This window comes from Vitis riparia, chromosome 19, assembly GCF_004353265.1.
Source record: "Vitis riparia cultivar Riparia Gloire de Montpellier isolate 1030 chromosome 19, EGFV_Vit.rip_1.0, whole genome shotgun sequence".
Taxonomy (NCBI): domain Eukaryota; kingdom Viridiplantae; phylum Streptophyta; class Magnoliopsida; order Vitales; family Vitaceae; genus Vitis; species Vitis riparia.
In genome coordinates this window covers 6738713-6755051 of record NC_048449.1, presented here as the reverse complement: position 1 = coordinate 6755051, position 16339 = coordinate 6738713, and the positions used below count along the sequence as shown (strand labels likewise).

Below are 16339 nucleotides of genomic sequence, written 5' to 3'. Positions count from 1 at the left end.
ATGTGATGAAAGTACCAAACATGTATTTATCACATTTTTCGTACTGTTCTCATATTTTTCGTACCCTAAATTATTTATATTTTTAAAATTTCATATTTACTTTTTAACTTGAAATAACAATAACATAGTTTAATAATATTATTTTGAGTTACTATTGATAGAATTGTTACAAAAAAAAGAATTTTAAAGTTTTAAAATTGGAAATAATGTAAATTATCCTCAAAAAAATTAGAAAATTAAAACACTAAAAAATTAGAGAGGATACGAAAAATGTGAGAAAATGTATGAAGATTATGAGATATCCTCACATTCTTCATACCCTACATCATATTCTCCATATCTTGAAATTTAAAATTTTTTCGATTTTTTCCACTTAAAAATACAAATAATATTGTTTATTAATACTAATCAAGCTTAGAAATGATGAAAACTATTTTCAAGAAAATTTAAAAATTAAAACACCACGTAATTGTAAAATATTATATTTTCAAAGTTCGTACCATTTTTTATAAAGTTCGTACACTCTCTTACAAAATTCGTATACTCTCTTAAAAAGTTCGTATCATCTCTTAGAAAGTTCGTACCCTCTCTTAGAAAGTTCGTACATTGTCTTAAAAAGTTCGTATCCTCTCTTCGAAAGTTCGTACCCTCTTTTAGAAAGTTCGTACCCTTTCTTATAAAGTTCGTACCCTCTTTTAGAAAGTTCGTACACTCTCTTAGAAAGTTCGTACAATCTCTTAAAAAGTTCGTACTATCTCTTAGAAAGTTCGTACACTCTCTTACAAAATTCGTACCATATCTTAGAAAGTTCGTACCTTGTCTTACAAAATTCGTATCCTCTCTTAAAAAGTTCGTACCCTCTCTTAGAAAATTCGTACATTGTCTTAGAAAGTTCGTACCATCTTTTAGAAAATTCGTACCATGTCTTAGAAATTTCGTATCATGTCTTAGAAAGTTCGTATTCTGTCTTAGAAACTTCGTACAATCTCTTAGAAAGTTCGTATCATGTCTTAGAAAGTTTGTACCATTTCTTATAAAGTTCGTACCGTATCTTTGAAAGTTCGTACCCTCTCTTTGAAAGTTCGTACCCTCTCTTTGAAAGTTCGTATCATCTCTTAGAAAATTCATACCATCTCTTACAATGTTCGTACCCTCTCTTAGAAAGTTCGTACCCTCTATTACAAAATATTGATGACAATTTCATAACAAATGACTAAATGTTCTCAATTTGATTAATAATAACTCAAAAAATAAAAATAAAAAATCTAGATGTTATAAATCATTACATATTTAAATGTCATTTAACATGACATTTCTACTTACAATAGTTATATGTAAATGGAAAAAAAATAATCAAATGTTACATTTTGACACTTGTAATCACTTGACATCCTTCGAGACATATAAAGCTTCATCTTCAAATTTAATCTATGAACAAATATATATATATATATATATATATATATATATATAAATATTAATAACATTTTGATAACAAAATTTTATAATAAACTCATAAAAAATTCTCGAATCGTTATTTAACATCACATTTCTTCCTACAACAATTATATTTGGATAAAAAAAATATCAAATATTACCTTTGACATTTGTAATCACTTGAAATCCTTCATCTTCTTCATATGATACAAACTTTAAATTTTCTCTCTCAAAAAGTTTTAAACTTGATCTTAAAATTTGATTCATCAAAATACATCTTACATATTTTGTAATTTGGTAGTTGAAATGATTTAATTTTCATATTAAATTACTATATCTTTTTTTTATATATGAATAATGAGAGTATAAGAGTAGTTGGTATGATTTTTTTTTTTTTAGATAGAGTTAGGTAATGCATTAAATAACAAATTATATTTGATATTTAATAATAAATTATAAAAAAGTTGAAATATTTAGATATATATGAAATGCATGTGATTATTTCTCACCTACAAGTCATCGATTTGATAAGTTTTTATAAATTTTTTAATGATATGTACTTTACACATGTCATCTTTTTATTGGGGTCAACACATGTCATCTTTTTATGAGGTCAAATGTGGGTAATTACTTCCAAAATAAAGAGTCGGTACCATAGAACAGGTACTAGCAGACATAAAGTTAAGAAAGTTGAGCTTGTGATTGATACCAATTTGGTATAAATAATTTGAGATACTTATTGTTTGACATTAAAGCTATGTTTGTTCCGGAGGGTACTAACAGGTAAAAAAAGAATATTAAAAAAAATATTTTTCTTATCTTGAATTTTATAATAGAAAATGTGAAAAAAATAATAAATATAATCAAAATTATTTATAAATAATACATATTTTTAAATTATTTAATATTTATATAGAATAATTAAATATTTTTGGGAGTTATTTATCAAGTGTTTCTTTAGAAAATGGTAGGAAATTTTCAACATTGCAAGAGATTTTTCAGATTTTTAAAAGTATTTTTTAAATTTTGTTAAATATCTAATTTATTTTTAAAAAAAACTTTTTATCATAAAAATGCTTCTTAAAATTGCTATTAAATGGACTTTTAAAATACTTAAATTTGATAATAAAAAATATTCTTTTAAATTATTTATTTACTTTTTAGACATTGTAATTTTGTTTCATATAAAAGTAGAATATTTTAAACAAATTTCAAATGATTTTAAAAAGTCATTAATTGTGAATGTAAAAACTACTATTTTCTGATTTTAAAATCAGAAAACGTTTAGAAATTGTGTGCAAACCAAGTAAGATTTTATTGCTCATCTTATACAATAGCTATGTGCCCAACCCCCTTCCTACTCACATTCTCATTCCCATCTGCAAATCCCAGCATCAATGAAATCACTCTTGGGCGTTAAAGAGAGGTCCTTTGGGAAGGAAAGTTCGTCCTATCTTTTACAATGTTCGTACCATCTCTTACAAAATATTGATGATAATTTCATAACAAATAACTAAATGCTCTCAATTTGATTAATAATAGCTCAAAAAAAATAAAAAATAAAAAATCTAGATGTTATAAATCATTACATATTTAAATGTCATTTAACATGACATTTCTACCTACAATAGTTATATGTAAATGGAAAAAAAATAATCAAATGTTATCTTTTAACACTTGTAATCACTTGACATCCTTCAAGACATATAAAGCTTCATCTTCAAATTTAATCTATGAACAAAATATATATATATATAAATATTAATAACAATTTGATAACAAAATTTTATAATAAACTCATAAAAAATTCTAAAATCGTTATTTAACGTCACATTTCTTCCTACAACAATTATATTTGGATAAAAAAAATATCAAATATTACCTTTGACACTTGTAATCACTTGAAATCCTTCATCTTCTTGATATAATACAAACTTTAAATTTTCTCTCTAAAAAAGTTTTAAACTTGATCTTGAAATTTGATTCATCAAAATACATCTTACATATTTTGTAATTTGGTAGTTGAAATTATTTAATTTTCATATTAAATTACTATCCTTTTATATATATATATATATATATATATATATATATATGAATAATGAGAGTATAAAAGTAGTTGGTATGATTTTCTTTTTTTAGATAGAGTTAGGTAATGCATTAAATAACAAATTATATTTGATATTTAATAATAAATTATAAAAAAGTTGTAATATTTAGATATATATGAAATACATGTGATTATTTCTCACCAACAAGTCATCGGTTTTATAAGTTTTTACAAATTTTTTAATGATATATACTTTACACATGTCATCTTTTTATTGGGGTCAACACATGTCATCTTTTTATTGTGATCAAGTATGGGTAGGTACCTTCAAAATAAAGAGTGGGTACCATAGAACATGCATAAATAAGTTGTTATACTTATTGTCTGACATTAAAGATGGTAAGCCTTGGAATACCTCCAACATCCAATCACTCAAAGCTATGTTTGTTCCAGAGGGTACTAACAGGTAAAAAAAAAATATTAAAAAAAATATTTTTCTTATCTTGAATTTTATCATAGAAAATGTGAAAAAAAAAAATATAATCAAAATTATTTAATATTTATATAAAATAATTAAATATTTTTGGGAGTTATCAATCAAGTGTTTCTTTTAAAAAATGGTAAGAGATTTTCAACAATGCAAGAGATTTTTCAGATTTTTAAAAATAATTTTTTAAATTTTGTTAAATATCTAATTTATTTTTAATGCTTCTTAAAATCGCTATTAAACGGACTTTTAAAATACTTAAATTTGATAATAAAAAATATTGTTAAAATATTATTTATTTACTTTTTAGACATTGTAATTTTGTTTTATATAAAAGTAGAATATTTTAAAAAAAATTCAAATGATTTTAAAAAGTCATTAATTGTGAATGTAAAAAGTAAAAACTACTATTTTCTGATTTTAAAATCAGAAAACGTTAAGAGATTGTCTGCAAACCAAGTAAGATTTTATTGCTCATCTTAAACAATCATCCAGCTGTGTGCCCAACCCCCTTCCTACTCACATTCTCCTTCCCATCTGCAAATCCCAGCATCAATGAAATCACTCCTGGGCAGTAAAGAGAGGTCCTTTGGGAAGGAAACCAGAAGAATTGGGTGGATTGTCATGATTCACATGAGGGTGTGCAGCTTTTAACGAGAGCTGTATTCCCATAAAGGTGAAGTTACTTTAAGACTTACCACTCTTGATATATAGGACATGGTGTGTAACAGGTTCTGCTTTTGGCTATTGTCTTTTGGTTTTATGTCCAATTATGTGAGCTTTGAGTCTATCTTAATGATGGATTGATGCATAATTGGTATCAAAGGGTCTGTAAGGGGGCCGGGCTATTTTTTGCTTTCAGTGACCTCATAAAGCCGTACTTTGAAAATGCTTCTCTTATCTTGTGACTCACCAAACAGATGAAAAGGGAAGCTTCTCTGCCTGATTGGATTTTCTGTTGCTTTCTTCCTTCTCCTTTCCTTTTCTTCTTAAGGGTATTTTTTTTATTTTTTTTCTTTTTGTGGATTAAAAAATTCGACTCCATCTAGAGCTTAGTAAAGAAGAAAAAATCATGTAATCTTTAAACCAACATTCAAATTAGTTGTTGAAAAATTCAAGAAGGAAGGATATGTAATCTTTAAACATTCAAATTACACATGTCATCTTTTTATTGGGTCGTAGGTACCCCAAAATAAAGAATGGGTACCGTAGAGCAACCTTATCCTTTTCTCTATTGGAGTCATTTATTATTTTGAATTTTTGTCATATTTATTTTTTAAATTTGATATCAAATGTATTGAAAAAACCTTGCATAGTTTAGTCTGACCTAATCTTATCCAATTTGACCTCTACAACTTGATCAATCTAATAAACCCGAGTTTAACGCAAATGTAACCAAGTTTCTAAAAATATAGTCGAGTTGAACAGTTTGGGGGATTTTTAAAGAAATACACTTATTTTTAAAAATATATTTTAAAATATGACAATTCGAAACTATTTCCAAATCTATGACATTATCTTTTGGGACATGAATAGGGAGTTGTCTTCTACAACATTTTTTGAGACATGACATAAATAGGAGGTTGTCTTTTGAGACAATTTTAATTTAAATTACGTTTATTTTATTTTATTTTATTTTTATCAAACTCCCTACTCCCAGCTAACAGCTGCCATTTCTGTGTATGCTAACATGTGGCTTTTCTCTACACAATTTCTTGTTTCCAACTTCAATCGGAGAGGAATGGTCTTTGAAGTCCAAAGGTAGCCTGAAACCCTCTCGCTCTCTTCTTCATATAAATGTAGTTGCTTTATCCCTGTGTTGTTGCTTTCCTTTTTCATTTATTAATTCATATCTGAAGTCCATTCTCCCCACACCACCTAGAAAAAAGAAAAAAAGGGAAAAACCAGTGTATGTCACAAAATGGCAGAGTTGATCGGCACCGTTGTCTCTATTTTTGAAAAATATGTTGTGAGACCGATCGGATATCAAATCAGTTACCTTGTTTGCTTCCGAAGCAAGGCTGAGAGATGCAGGAAGCAGGTTGAGAAGCTAGAGCTGTTGAAGGATAAGGTGCAACGTTCCCTTGTTGTGGCTAAAAGGAAGGGAGAAAATATTGAGCCTGAGGTTGAGAAGTGGTTGACCGTTGTGGAAAAGGTTGCTGGGGATGTGGAGAAGTTGGAAGATGAAGTGAAGAAGATCAGTTCAAATGGGTGGTGTGCTGATTGGACTTCTCGTTACTGGTTAAGCAGGGAACTGAAAAAGACCACGCTCAGAATTGCTAGGCTCCAAGAAGAAGGAAAATTCAGTAAAGTTTCTTATTCAGCACCTTCTCCCGGGATAGAATCTTTACCTACAGGGGATTGCTGTCCTTTTCAGACCACTGTTTCAGCTATGAATCAAATCATCGAGTTGTTGAAGGGTGAGGAATGCAGCACCATCTGTGTTTATGGCATGGGAGGTGTTGGCAAGACAACCTTGGTGAAAGAAGTTGGAACGAAAGTGAAAAAAGACAAGCTTTTTGATGAAGTTGCAATTGCAGTGGTGTCTCAGGCTCCGGACCTGATAAAGATTCAAGATGAAATTGCAGATGCATTGGGTCTGGAATTTCATGAGGAGAAAGAAATTGGAAGAGCGGGTCGGCTTCGTGAAAGACTGAAGACAGAGAAGAGGGTCCTAGTAATCTTGGATGACGTTTGGGAGAGACTTGACTTGGGGGCAATAGGAATTCCTCATGGTGTTGATCACAGGGGCTGCAAAATTCTTCTCACTACACGACGTGAACACACATGCAATGTGATGGGAAGCCAAGCAACAAAGATTCTTCTAAATATCTTAAATGAACAAGAATCATGGGCCTTGTTTAGGTCAAATGCTGGTGCAACTGTTGACTCCCCTGCTGTCGATGTTGTGGCAACAGAAATTGCAAAGAAGTGCGGAGGTTTACCTCTAGCGCTTGTAGCAGTTGGAAGGGCTCTAAGTGATAAAGACATAGATGGATGGCAGGAAGCGGCCAAGCAACTTAAGGAGTGTAAACCTATGAACATCCAAGATGTGGATGCAGACATTTTTTCGTGTCTTAAGCTTAGTTTCGACTATCTTCAAGGAGAGGAAATCAAGTCAATCTTCTTACTGTGCTGTCTATTTCCAGAAGATCGCAACATTGAACTGGAGTACTTGACAAGGCTTGCAATGGGGCAAGGATTGCTTGAAGATGTTGAGACAGTAGAAGAAGGAAGAAGGCGGGTACGAACACTGATCAAGGGACTTAAAGCTTCTTGTCTGTTAATGGATGGCGATAAGAGTAAAGGGTCTCTGAAAATGCATGACCTTGTCCGTGTCTTTGCCATATCAATTACATCCACTGAAAAGTATGCCTTCATGGTGAAAGCTGGGGTGGGTTTGAAGAACTGGCCAAAGAAAGGTACTTTTGAGCATTATACTTTGATATCATTGATGGCGAACAATATTTCTAGTCTTCCAGTTGGTCTGGAATGTCCAAAACTGCATACTTTATTGTTGGGTGGGAACCGTGGCTTAAAAATATTTCCGGATGTTTTCTTTGAGGGAATGAAAGCACTCAAGGTTCTGGATTTAACTGCAATTAGTAAAAAGCTCTATAGGTATTCTCTTCACATCACACCACTACCAGCATCCCTCCAACTCCTTACTGACCTCAGGATGCTTCACCTCCATCATCGGAAGTTAGGTGATATATCTATACTTGGAAAGCTGAAGAAGCTGGAGATCCTTAGCTTTTTTGCTTCACATATCAGCGAGTTGCCCAAGGAGATGGGAGAACTGAAGAATCTGAAGTTGTTGGATCTTACCTACTGCCGATCTTTAAAGAAAATTCCACCTAACTTGATATCAAGTCTGTCAGCATTAGAAGAACTATACATGAGAGGAAGCTTTCAACAATGGGATGTTGGTGGAACAGCCATAGAAAGAAGCAGTGCAAGTCTATCTGAGCTTAACTCACTACTCAACTTGACCACTTTACATGTCGAGATAATCAATGCCAAATGTATTCCAAATAGTTTCTTATTTCCAAATCAGTTAAGGTTTCAGATATACATCGGTTCCAAGTTATCTTTTGCAACGTTCACAAGAAAGTTAAAATATGATTATCCGACATCTAAAGCCCTGGAACTCAAAGGTATTGATAGCCCCATACCAATTGGGGTTAAGATGTTGTTTGAGAGAACAGAGGATCTATCTTTGATTAGTTTGTTAGAAGGTTCTCGCAATATTCTCCCAAACTTGGGTTCAAGGGGCTTTAATGGATTGACATCTCTGAGTGTGAGGAACTGTGATGAGTTTGAATGTATCATTGATACGACACAAGGAGTTCATCCAGTTGCATTCCCCAATATCGAGACAATACATCTCACCCACCTTTGTGGCATGAAGGTACTGTCTAGTGGCACCCTTCCTATGGGGTCTTTCAGAAAACTGAGAGTTCTGACTGTGGAACAATGTGGAGGATTGTCTACTCTCTTTCCAGCTGATCTGCTTCAACTGTTACAGAATTTGGAAATAGTGCAAATAACTTGTTGTCAGGAAATGCAAGATGTGTTTCAAATTGAAGGGATTCTGGTTGGAGAGGAACATGTTCTGCCACTCTCTTTAAGAGAATTGAAATTGGACACCTTGCCTCAATTGGAGCATTTATGGAAGGGGTTCGGTGCGCACTTAAGCCTCCATAATCTTGAAGTTATTGAAATTGAAAGATGTAACAGATTGAGGAATCTCTTTCAGCCTTCTATTGCTCAGAGTTTGTTTAAACTGGAGTACCTCAAAATAGTAGACTGTATGGAGTTGCAGCAAATTATAGCTGAGGATGGGCTAGAGCAAGAAGTATCAAATGTTGAAGACAAGAAATCTCTCAACCTTCCAAAACTGAAAGTTCTGGAGGTAGAAGATTGCAAGAAATTGAAGAGTCTCTTTTCAGTTAGCAGTGCACAAAGTTTTCTGCAACTAAAACAACTCAAAGTAAGTGGAAGCAATGAATTGAAAGCAATTATAAGCTGTGAGTGTGGAGAAATATCAGCAGCGGTGGATAAGTTTGTGCTCCCTCAGTTAAGCAACTTGGAGCTTAAAGCTCTGCCGGTCCTTGAGAGCTTCTGTAAGGGAAATTTTCCATTTGAATGGCCATCACTAGAAGAAGTGGTTGTAGATACTTGCCCCAGAATGACAACTTTTGCTTTAGCTGCTGCTGATGGAGTGCAAAACATGCCAAAACTGAAGTCATTGCAGGTAGATGGTCAAATGATCAACAACCATGATATGAATATGGCCATCAAGCACCTATACAAAGGAAAGGTACATTTTACAAATTTGATGCATATATTATCCATGGTCAAGCTCACAAAAGGAAAAATATATTCTTCATTATTAAAATTTTCCCCTAGATAACAATAAAGTTCAAATTTTTTATGCAGGATCAGAGCTTGAGTTTGTTCAGAAATTGAACCCAAGTATGAAAGATGAAGATTGCTCCAAAAAAAACCCAACACACTAGGAAAACAGTACAATGTGATTCAGGTGTGTTTTCGGGATGAGTTCGCTTGTGGAATGCTAAGCCCTCTGGAGCCTAGAAGCTTGCCACTAACAATAATTTTCTGTTAGTTTCGTCCATATTCATTTGGTTGCAGTGCATCAGCAGCATCACATTGTTTTATGCTTGTACTAACTTTCTTTATTAATTTGTTTCAAGTGGAGAAGTTCCTTCATTACAGTTGGCCGATCATTGTTCAGTGCACTTTGTAATATTTTTTCTGTTATACTCTAAATAGATTAATTCTCTTGTGTCCTTTAGAGTTTGTGTTCCTAGTTGATTCTATTTATTCTGAAGTTTTTCTAATCGATGATGCTAAGAGAACAATTCTTTCATATTTGTACTGAATCATTGCTTAAATTCAATGCATAAAACAAGCTCTTTAAATTCATGCTTAATAAATGTCAGTCCCTAATAATCTTGTATGTATCTATTCATCTGTAAGTTTCTGAACTTCAATTTTCTTCTTTTCAAAATTTCAACTGAAACCCTTTTTAGGCTGCTGTCATCCAGTTGGTTTGATTCTAGGGTTTGTTGCAACATTTCTTTTTCTTTTTGATAAGAACCTATATTTGTATTTGCAAGGTAAACAAACTATGTATTGCGAGTTGGACATTGTTGAGACTTTTTTCTCCATGCTGAGCAGGAATTTGGTTAGGAGGAAGGATAACTACAAGGTGGTTTGGAAAGATGATAAGAAGGGATTGTTTTTTGTCAAATCTTTCTATGAGGTTCTTCAAATAAAAAACCCCTAAGAAGTGAACTTTTCCCATAACGAACTGCTATGAAAGCTCAGAAAGTAAAGGCCAGAGTAAAAATCTCTAAACAGGATGATCATGAAAAAACAAAAAGTGTTAAAAGGTGCTGCCAAATTAAAAATTCTATTGAGTATGGGCGGAGTTTCGTTTCCAAACTAAACATATTGATGTGGGATGGGCCTCAATCAAGAAAAGAAAAAATCGATATTGATGATCAAAGGTGTCTATTGAGTATGGGTGGAGTCACAGAAGATATAGGATAGTTTGAAGATGCAACCAAATTGAATACAAGGTGTCCTGAGATTTTGTGGTTTCTCTGAAGGCCAGAATCCCAGCTTCCACTCAGACTAGAGACACATTCAAGGATGATCAGAGCAATGCATTGAAATTTATGGTATGAGAGATGTTGGCAAGACTGCTTTGTTAAAAGTACATAAAAAAAGGTCCATGAATTGAAGTTATTTGATCAGGCTATTATGGGAGTTTTCAGAGGAGCTAGAGTTGAAAGAGATTCAAGGTCAAATTGAATACATGGTAGGTTTCAATTTAGCAAGGAAATCAAACTGCAACGAGCATGCACGGTCTATGCTAAACTTGAGCATGAGAAAAAGACTAAATAATGTTTGCAAAATACTCAAAAAAGAGGTCATGGAGAGCCCCTCCACTTTTGGTCACAATGATTGTAGAATTTTGCTCAGTACATGGTGAAAACATGTGTGTACTACATAAGGAGCCTAACAAGATGGATGACCCAACTCCAATGTATTTGATGTCAGAAGAAGGAATACGATCTTTGTCTAGAGAGCAAAGGGTGCATCTGTTCTATGGTGGATGCCAATCCTAATTTTGATGTCTGCATGGCTAACATAGCTCAACTAGGCCTTAATAAAGAGAAATATCACTGGGGATGATCTAACTTTCTGAATGGACTCCACTAATTTATAAATGCTTTTTATTTGATTTAAATTTATGAGACTTACCATCATGTTTGTTAGAGTAGATGTTTGAAGGGTGGAACAAAAGTTCCATTTCTAAATTAAAAATTCGACAAAGGATTAGGTTGCCACTGGAGGATCAACCATGCTAACTTAGAGATCAATTATAAAGGGCTGAAGAGCCTTCCAATCCCACCCATTCCCAGAAAAGCCAGTCCTTGCCTTGTTTACCACTCAGGATACCCATTTGTCATTTGGGCCCCAGAACTTGTGTTTGTTTCCTTACAACTTTTTTCTTTTGAATTTTTCCTTTTCCTTTCTTGATGGGTAACTTTAATAAAAGTTGATTGCTGAAAATGAATTTCACATGGTTGCTTTCTATCCATAATAAAGTTGGGAAAGGAATGGAAATGGAATCTTAGATAAAGTGATAAAGCTTTGAAAATGGCTGATGATGCATGTTAGTATGTTTTCTTAAAGGCTAATTTATGATGGTCTTGAGTCAAAGAAGAAATTGTTTTAGTTTGGATGGGGTAGATCGGAGTTATAGATGCCTTTACTCAGAGGCTTGAAAAAGGATACTTTTATCTCAGTAAGAAATGTACACTGTATCTGCCTTTTCTCGCTGTTGCTGGTGTTGGCCTCTACTCTGTATCATCTTCACCTTCAACTTGAAAGTGGAGAGGATTTGTCATTACTGCACCATGTTCAAATAGCAAAGGCAACCTGATACACTCATTCTCTTCTTTCCCAGCATTGTTGTTTTGCTTGATATATTTCATGTCCATTCTCAACCCCACCTGAAAGAAAGGAGTACAGGTATATGGCTGAAGATATTGTGACCTCTGTTGCCTCTCTGATTCGAGAGGGGTTGTTGGAACCGATTGGACGTCAGCTTTATTATCTTGTTCAGTTCAACAAAAATGTTCAGGACTTAAGGGAGCAAGTTGACAAGTTAGAGAGTGTGAAATATAAGGTACAACTATCCATTGATACAGCACAAAGAAAGGGGGAACATATAAAACTGGAGGCTGAGAAGTGGCTAACGAATGTGGAAAAGGTCACTGAAGATGCAAGGAAGTTGGAAGACAATGTAAAGAAGAGGTGCTTTAATGGGTGGTGCCCTGATTGGAGTTCTCGTTGCTGGTTAAGCAAGGAACTGTCTAGGAAGTCTATCATCATTTCTGAGCTCCATGAAGATGGAAATTTTAGTGAAGTATCATACCCTGCTCCTTCTCCAGGGATAGAGTCCTTACCCTCTGGAGATTTCCAGACTTTTGAATCAACAAAGTCAACCATGAATCAAATCATTGAATTATTGAAGTGTGATGACAGCCATACTGTATGTGTATATGGTATGGGAGGCATAGGCAAGACAACCTTGGTGAAAGAAGTTGGCAAGAAGACCAAAGAAGAAAAGCTTTTTGATGAAGTTGTAACTGCAGTTGTTTCTCAGGCTCCAGACTTAATAAAGATTCAAGGAGAAATAGCAGACACATTGGGTCTGGAATTCAAAAGAAAGACAGTAACTGGAAGAGCAAGTCAGCTTTGTGAAAGACTAAAGATGGAGAAGAGGATCCTAATAATCTTGGATGATGTCTGGAAGATACTTGACTTGGCAGCCATAGGAATTCCCCATGGGGTTGATCACAAGGGATGCAAAATTCTTCTCACTACACGTCTTGAACATGTATGTAATGTAATGGGAGGCCAAGCGACAAAGCTTCTTTTACATATCTTAGATGAACAAGAATCATGGGCCTTGTTTAGATCAAATGCTGGTGCGATTGTTGATTCCCCTGCTGTTAATGCCATGGCAATGGAAGTTGCTAAGAAGTGTGGGGGATTGCCCCTAACACTTGTAACAGTAGGAAAGGCTCTAATTGATAAAGACCTAGATGGATGGCAAGAAGCAGCCAAGCAACTTCAGGAGCATAAACCTATGAACATTCAAGACATGGATGCAAACATTTTTTCTTGTCTGAAGCTCAGTTTTGATCATCTCCGAGGAGAGGAAATCACCTTGATCTTCTTGCTATGCTGTCTATTTCCAGCAGATTGTGATATTGAAGTGGAGTATTTAACAAGGCTTGGAATGGGGCAGGGATGCTTTAAGGACATTGCAACAGTAGATGAAGCAAGGAGACGGGTACGTACACTGATCAATGGCCTTAAATCCTCTAGTCTATTAATGGAGAGTGATAAATGTCAAGGGTGTGTGAAAATTCATGATCTTGTCCGGGCCTTTGCCATATCAATCACATGTGCAGACCAGTACCGATTCATGATAAAATCAGGGGATGGATTGAAGAATTGGCCAAAGAAAGACACGTTTGAACATTATGCAGTGATCTCATTGATGGCCAACTACATTTCTAGTCTTCCTGTTGGGTTGGAATGTCCTAGACTTCATACTTTATTGCTGGGGAGCAACCAGGGCTTAAAATTTTTTCCTGATGCGTTCTTTGAGGGGATGAAAGCACTTAGGGTTCTGGATGTAGGTGGAGTTCGTGAAATATTTTACAATCATTCTCTTCATGTCACACCACTACCAACATCAATCCAACTCCTTGCAGACCTCAGGATGCTTCACCTTCATCATCGTAAGTTAGGTGACATATCTATACTTGGAAAGCTAAAGAAACTTGAGATCCTTAGCCTTTTTGCTTCATGTATCAAAGAGTTGCCGAAGGAAATTGGAGAACTGAAGAGTCTAAGGTTGTTGGATCTTACCTACTGTCGATCACTAAAGAAAATTCCACCAAACTTGATATCAGGTCTATCAGGATTGGAAGAACTATACATGAGAGGAAGCTTTCAACAATGGGATGTTTGTGGAGCAACCAAGGAGAGAAGGAATGTGTGCTTAACTGAGCTTAAATCACTACCCTACTTGACCATTTTGCATGTTGAGATATTCAGTTCCAAGTGTCTTCCAAAAGACTTCCTATTGCCAACTTTGTCGCGGTTTCAAATATACATAGGCTCCAAGTTATCTTTCACAATATTCACAAAGAAGTTGAAATATGATTATCCAACTTCAAGAACCCTGGAACTTAAAGGCATTGATAGCCCCATACCAGTTGGGGTTAAGGAATTGTTTGAGAGAACAGAGGATCTGTCTTTGATCAGCTTGGAAGAAGGTTCTCGCAATATTCTCCCCCACTTGGGTTCCGAGGGTTTGAATGGATTGGTGTCTTTGAGTGTTAGGCACTGTCATGAGTTTGAATGTATCACCAATACGGTGCAAGGAGTTCAGGTAGTTGCATTCCCTAATTTGGAAACATTGCATCTAACCCAACTCAGTTGCCTGAGAGTGGTCTGCATTGGCATCCTTCCAAGGGGGTCCTTCAGAAAATTAAGAGCCCTAACCGTGGAACACTGTGACAGATTGTCCACTCTCTTTCCAGCCGATCTGCTGCAAATGTTACAGAATGTGGAAAGAGTGAGAATCAGTTGGTGTCAGGAAATGCAAGAGGTATTTCAACTTGGGGGCATTCTGATAGGGGAAGAATGTGTCATGCCACTCTCTTCTTTAAGAGTATTGCAACTGAATGCCTTGCCTCAACTGGGGTATGTATGGAAGGGGTTCGATCCCCATTTAAGTCTCCATAACCTTGAAGTTCTTGAAATTCAAAGCTGTAACAGATTAAGAAATCTCTTTCAACCCTCCATGGCTCTGAGCTTGTCCAAACTGGAATACTTCAACATATTAGACTGCACAGAGCTGGAGCAAATTGTAGCAGACGAGGATGAGTTGGAACATGAACTGTCAAACATTCAGGTTGAGAAACCTTTTCTCGCTCTCCCAAAGCTGAAAGTTCTAAAAGTAAAAGGTTGCAAGAAATTGAAGAGTCTCTTTTCAGTTAGCACTGCCCAAAGCCTTCTGCAACTGAAACAAGTCAAAGTAAGTGGGTGTAAAGAACTAAAGGAAATTGTAAGCTGTAAGGAAGGAGAATTATCAGGAGTGGACAAGATTGTGCTCCCTCAGTTAAGCAGTCTGAAGCTAAAATCTCTACCAGTGCTCGAGAGCTTCTGTATGGGGAACATTCCATTTGAATGGCCATCACTTGAAAAAATGGTCCTGAAGAAATGCCCCAAAATGACCACTTTTGCTGTAGCTGCTTCTGATGTAGTAAATCACACCCCTAAATTAAAGAAGATCCGGGTTGATGGTAAAATGATTGACAACCATACTGATCTGAATATGGCCATCAATCACCTCTTTAAAGGAAAGGTACGTGAATAAATGCATCCAACTGTCCATGTAAAGAAAACTAGGATTTCTATGATGCAGTATATTTTCCTTCCCCAGAAATGTCATTGTAGCTGAAACATATATGTGCAGGAAATGGAGTTGGATGTGAAAGCTACCCCAAGTGAGATTGTTGTGGATTCCTAGAAGGCCAAACTGCAATAAGATGACACAAGGTGATGTTTCTCTCTTTCTTTCACGTACATTCTCCATAATAGTCTTTAGTTCTTGCATATATGGAGTCACTGCACTATTTGCACCCCACTTCTGGAGCTGCTAGCTGGTTTCAAAATTTGATCTCTACCACTGGGCTAAAGGCCAGTTATGGGATGGCATCCTTTTCTAGGGTGATGGCTTAGAATGCTCAATCTAGCAGCCATCCATTCTACCTTGCCATAGCAAGTGAAAAACAATATATCATGTAGAATAGAATGCATGCATATTGTGACTTTAATACACATTTAATCACAAAGCTCCACTTTTCCTGCATTGCAGTTGAAGTATTTATAATCTATGTATCAATCTTGCTGCTTATGGGAACCAGTAATGTTATATGCAATTCTGAAGGGGCAGCAAGGGCCATTATCTTCCACAGTATGGGCTTCCTTTCTCTGCTATGCTCTGTTTGTACTGGTGATTTGCTGTGTTGCATTCAGGTGTGTGTGTTTGTAATGTGTTTGCCAACTGGCTGTCAAGTGCTTTGGCATTTGAAAGTATGCGGTCAACAATAATCTTTGGTTAATTTTCTCTTTTTTGGTTTGGTTGTGTGTTTAATCCTTCATAACCTTCTGTAATAATTCAACTAAGCGGACAAATTTCTCATCTGATACTCTTATAAGCAACGCTTTTCTATTTTGGT

At 34.9% G+C, this 16339-nt stretch overlaps 2 protein-coding genes across 2 annotated transcripts; both read left to right on the top strand.

Moving 5' to 3' along the window:
* The first annotated feature begins 5343 nt into the window (after window positions 1–5343).
* LOC117908595 (probable disease resistance protein At4g27220) lies at window positions 5344–9923 on the top strand. Its single transcript, XM_034822247.1, has 2 exons — window positions 5344–9297; window positions 9417–9923. The coding sequence occupies exons 1-2, from the start codon at window positions 5896–5898 to the stop codon at window positions 9444–9446; spliced, it is 3432 nt and encodes a 1143-aa protein (XP_034678138.1). The 5' UTR covers window positions 5344–5895; the 3' UTR covers window positions 9447–9923.
* Window positions 9924–11848: 1925 nt separating this feature from the next.
* On the top strand, window positions 11849–16302 carry LOC117908619 (probable disease resistance protein At4g27220). Its single transcript, XM_034822276.1, has 3 exons — window positions 11849–15462; window positions 15574–15656; window positions 15976–16302. Exons 1-2 carry the CDS (start codon window positions 12049–12051, stop codon window positions 15625–15627), a joined length of 3468 nt encoding a protein of 1155 aa, XP_034678167.1. The 5' UTR covers window positions 11849–12048; the 3' UTR covers window positions 15628–15656; window positions 15976–16302.
* The last annotated feature ends 37 nt before the right edge of the window (window positions 16303–16339 follow it).

Coding starts and splice junctions, on each gene's coding strand:
- LOC117908595 (XM_034822247.1), top strand. CDS start 5,896: ATGGCAGAGTTGATCGGCACCGTTGTCTCTATTTTTGAAAAATATGTT. Junction 9,298..9,416: donor AGCACCTATACAAAGGAAAG/GTACATTTTACA, acceptor TTTTTTATGCAG/GATCAGAGCTTGAGTTTGTT.
- LOC117908619 (XM_034822276.1), top strand. CDS start 12,049: ATGGCTGAAGATATTGTGACCTCTGTTGCCTCTCTGATTCGAGAGGGG. Junction 15,463..15,573: donor ATCACCTCTTTAAAGGAAAG/GTACGTGAATAA, acceptor ATATATGTGCAG/GAAATGGAGTTGGATGTGAA.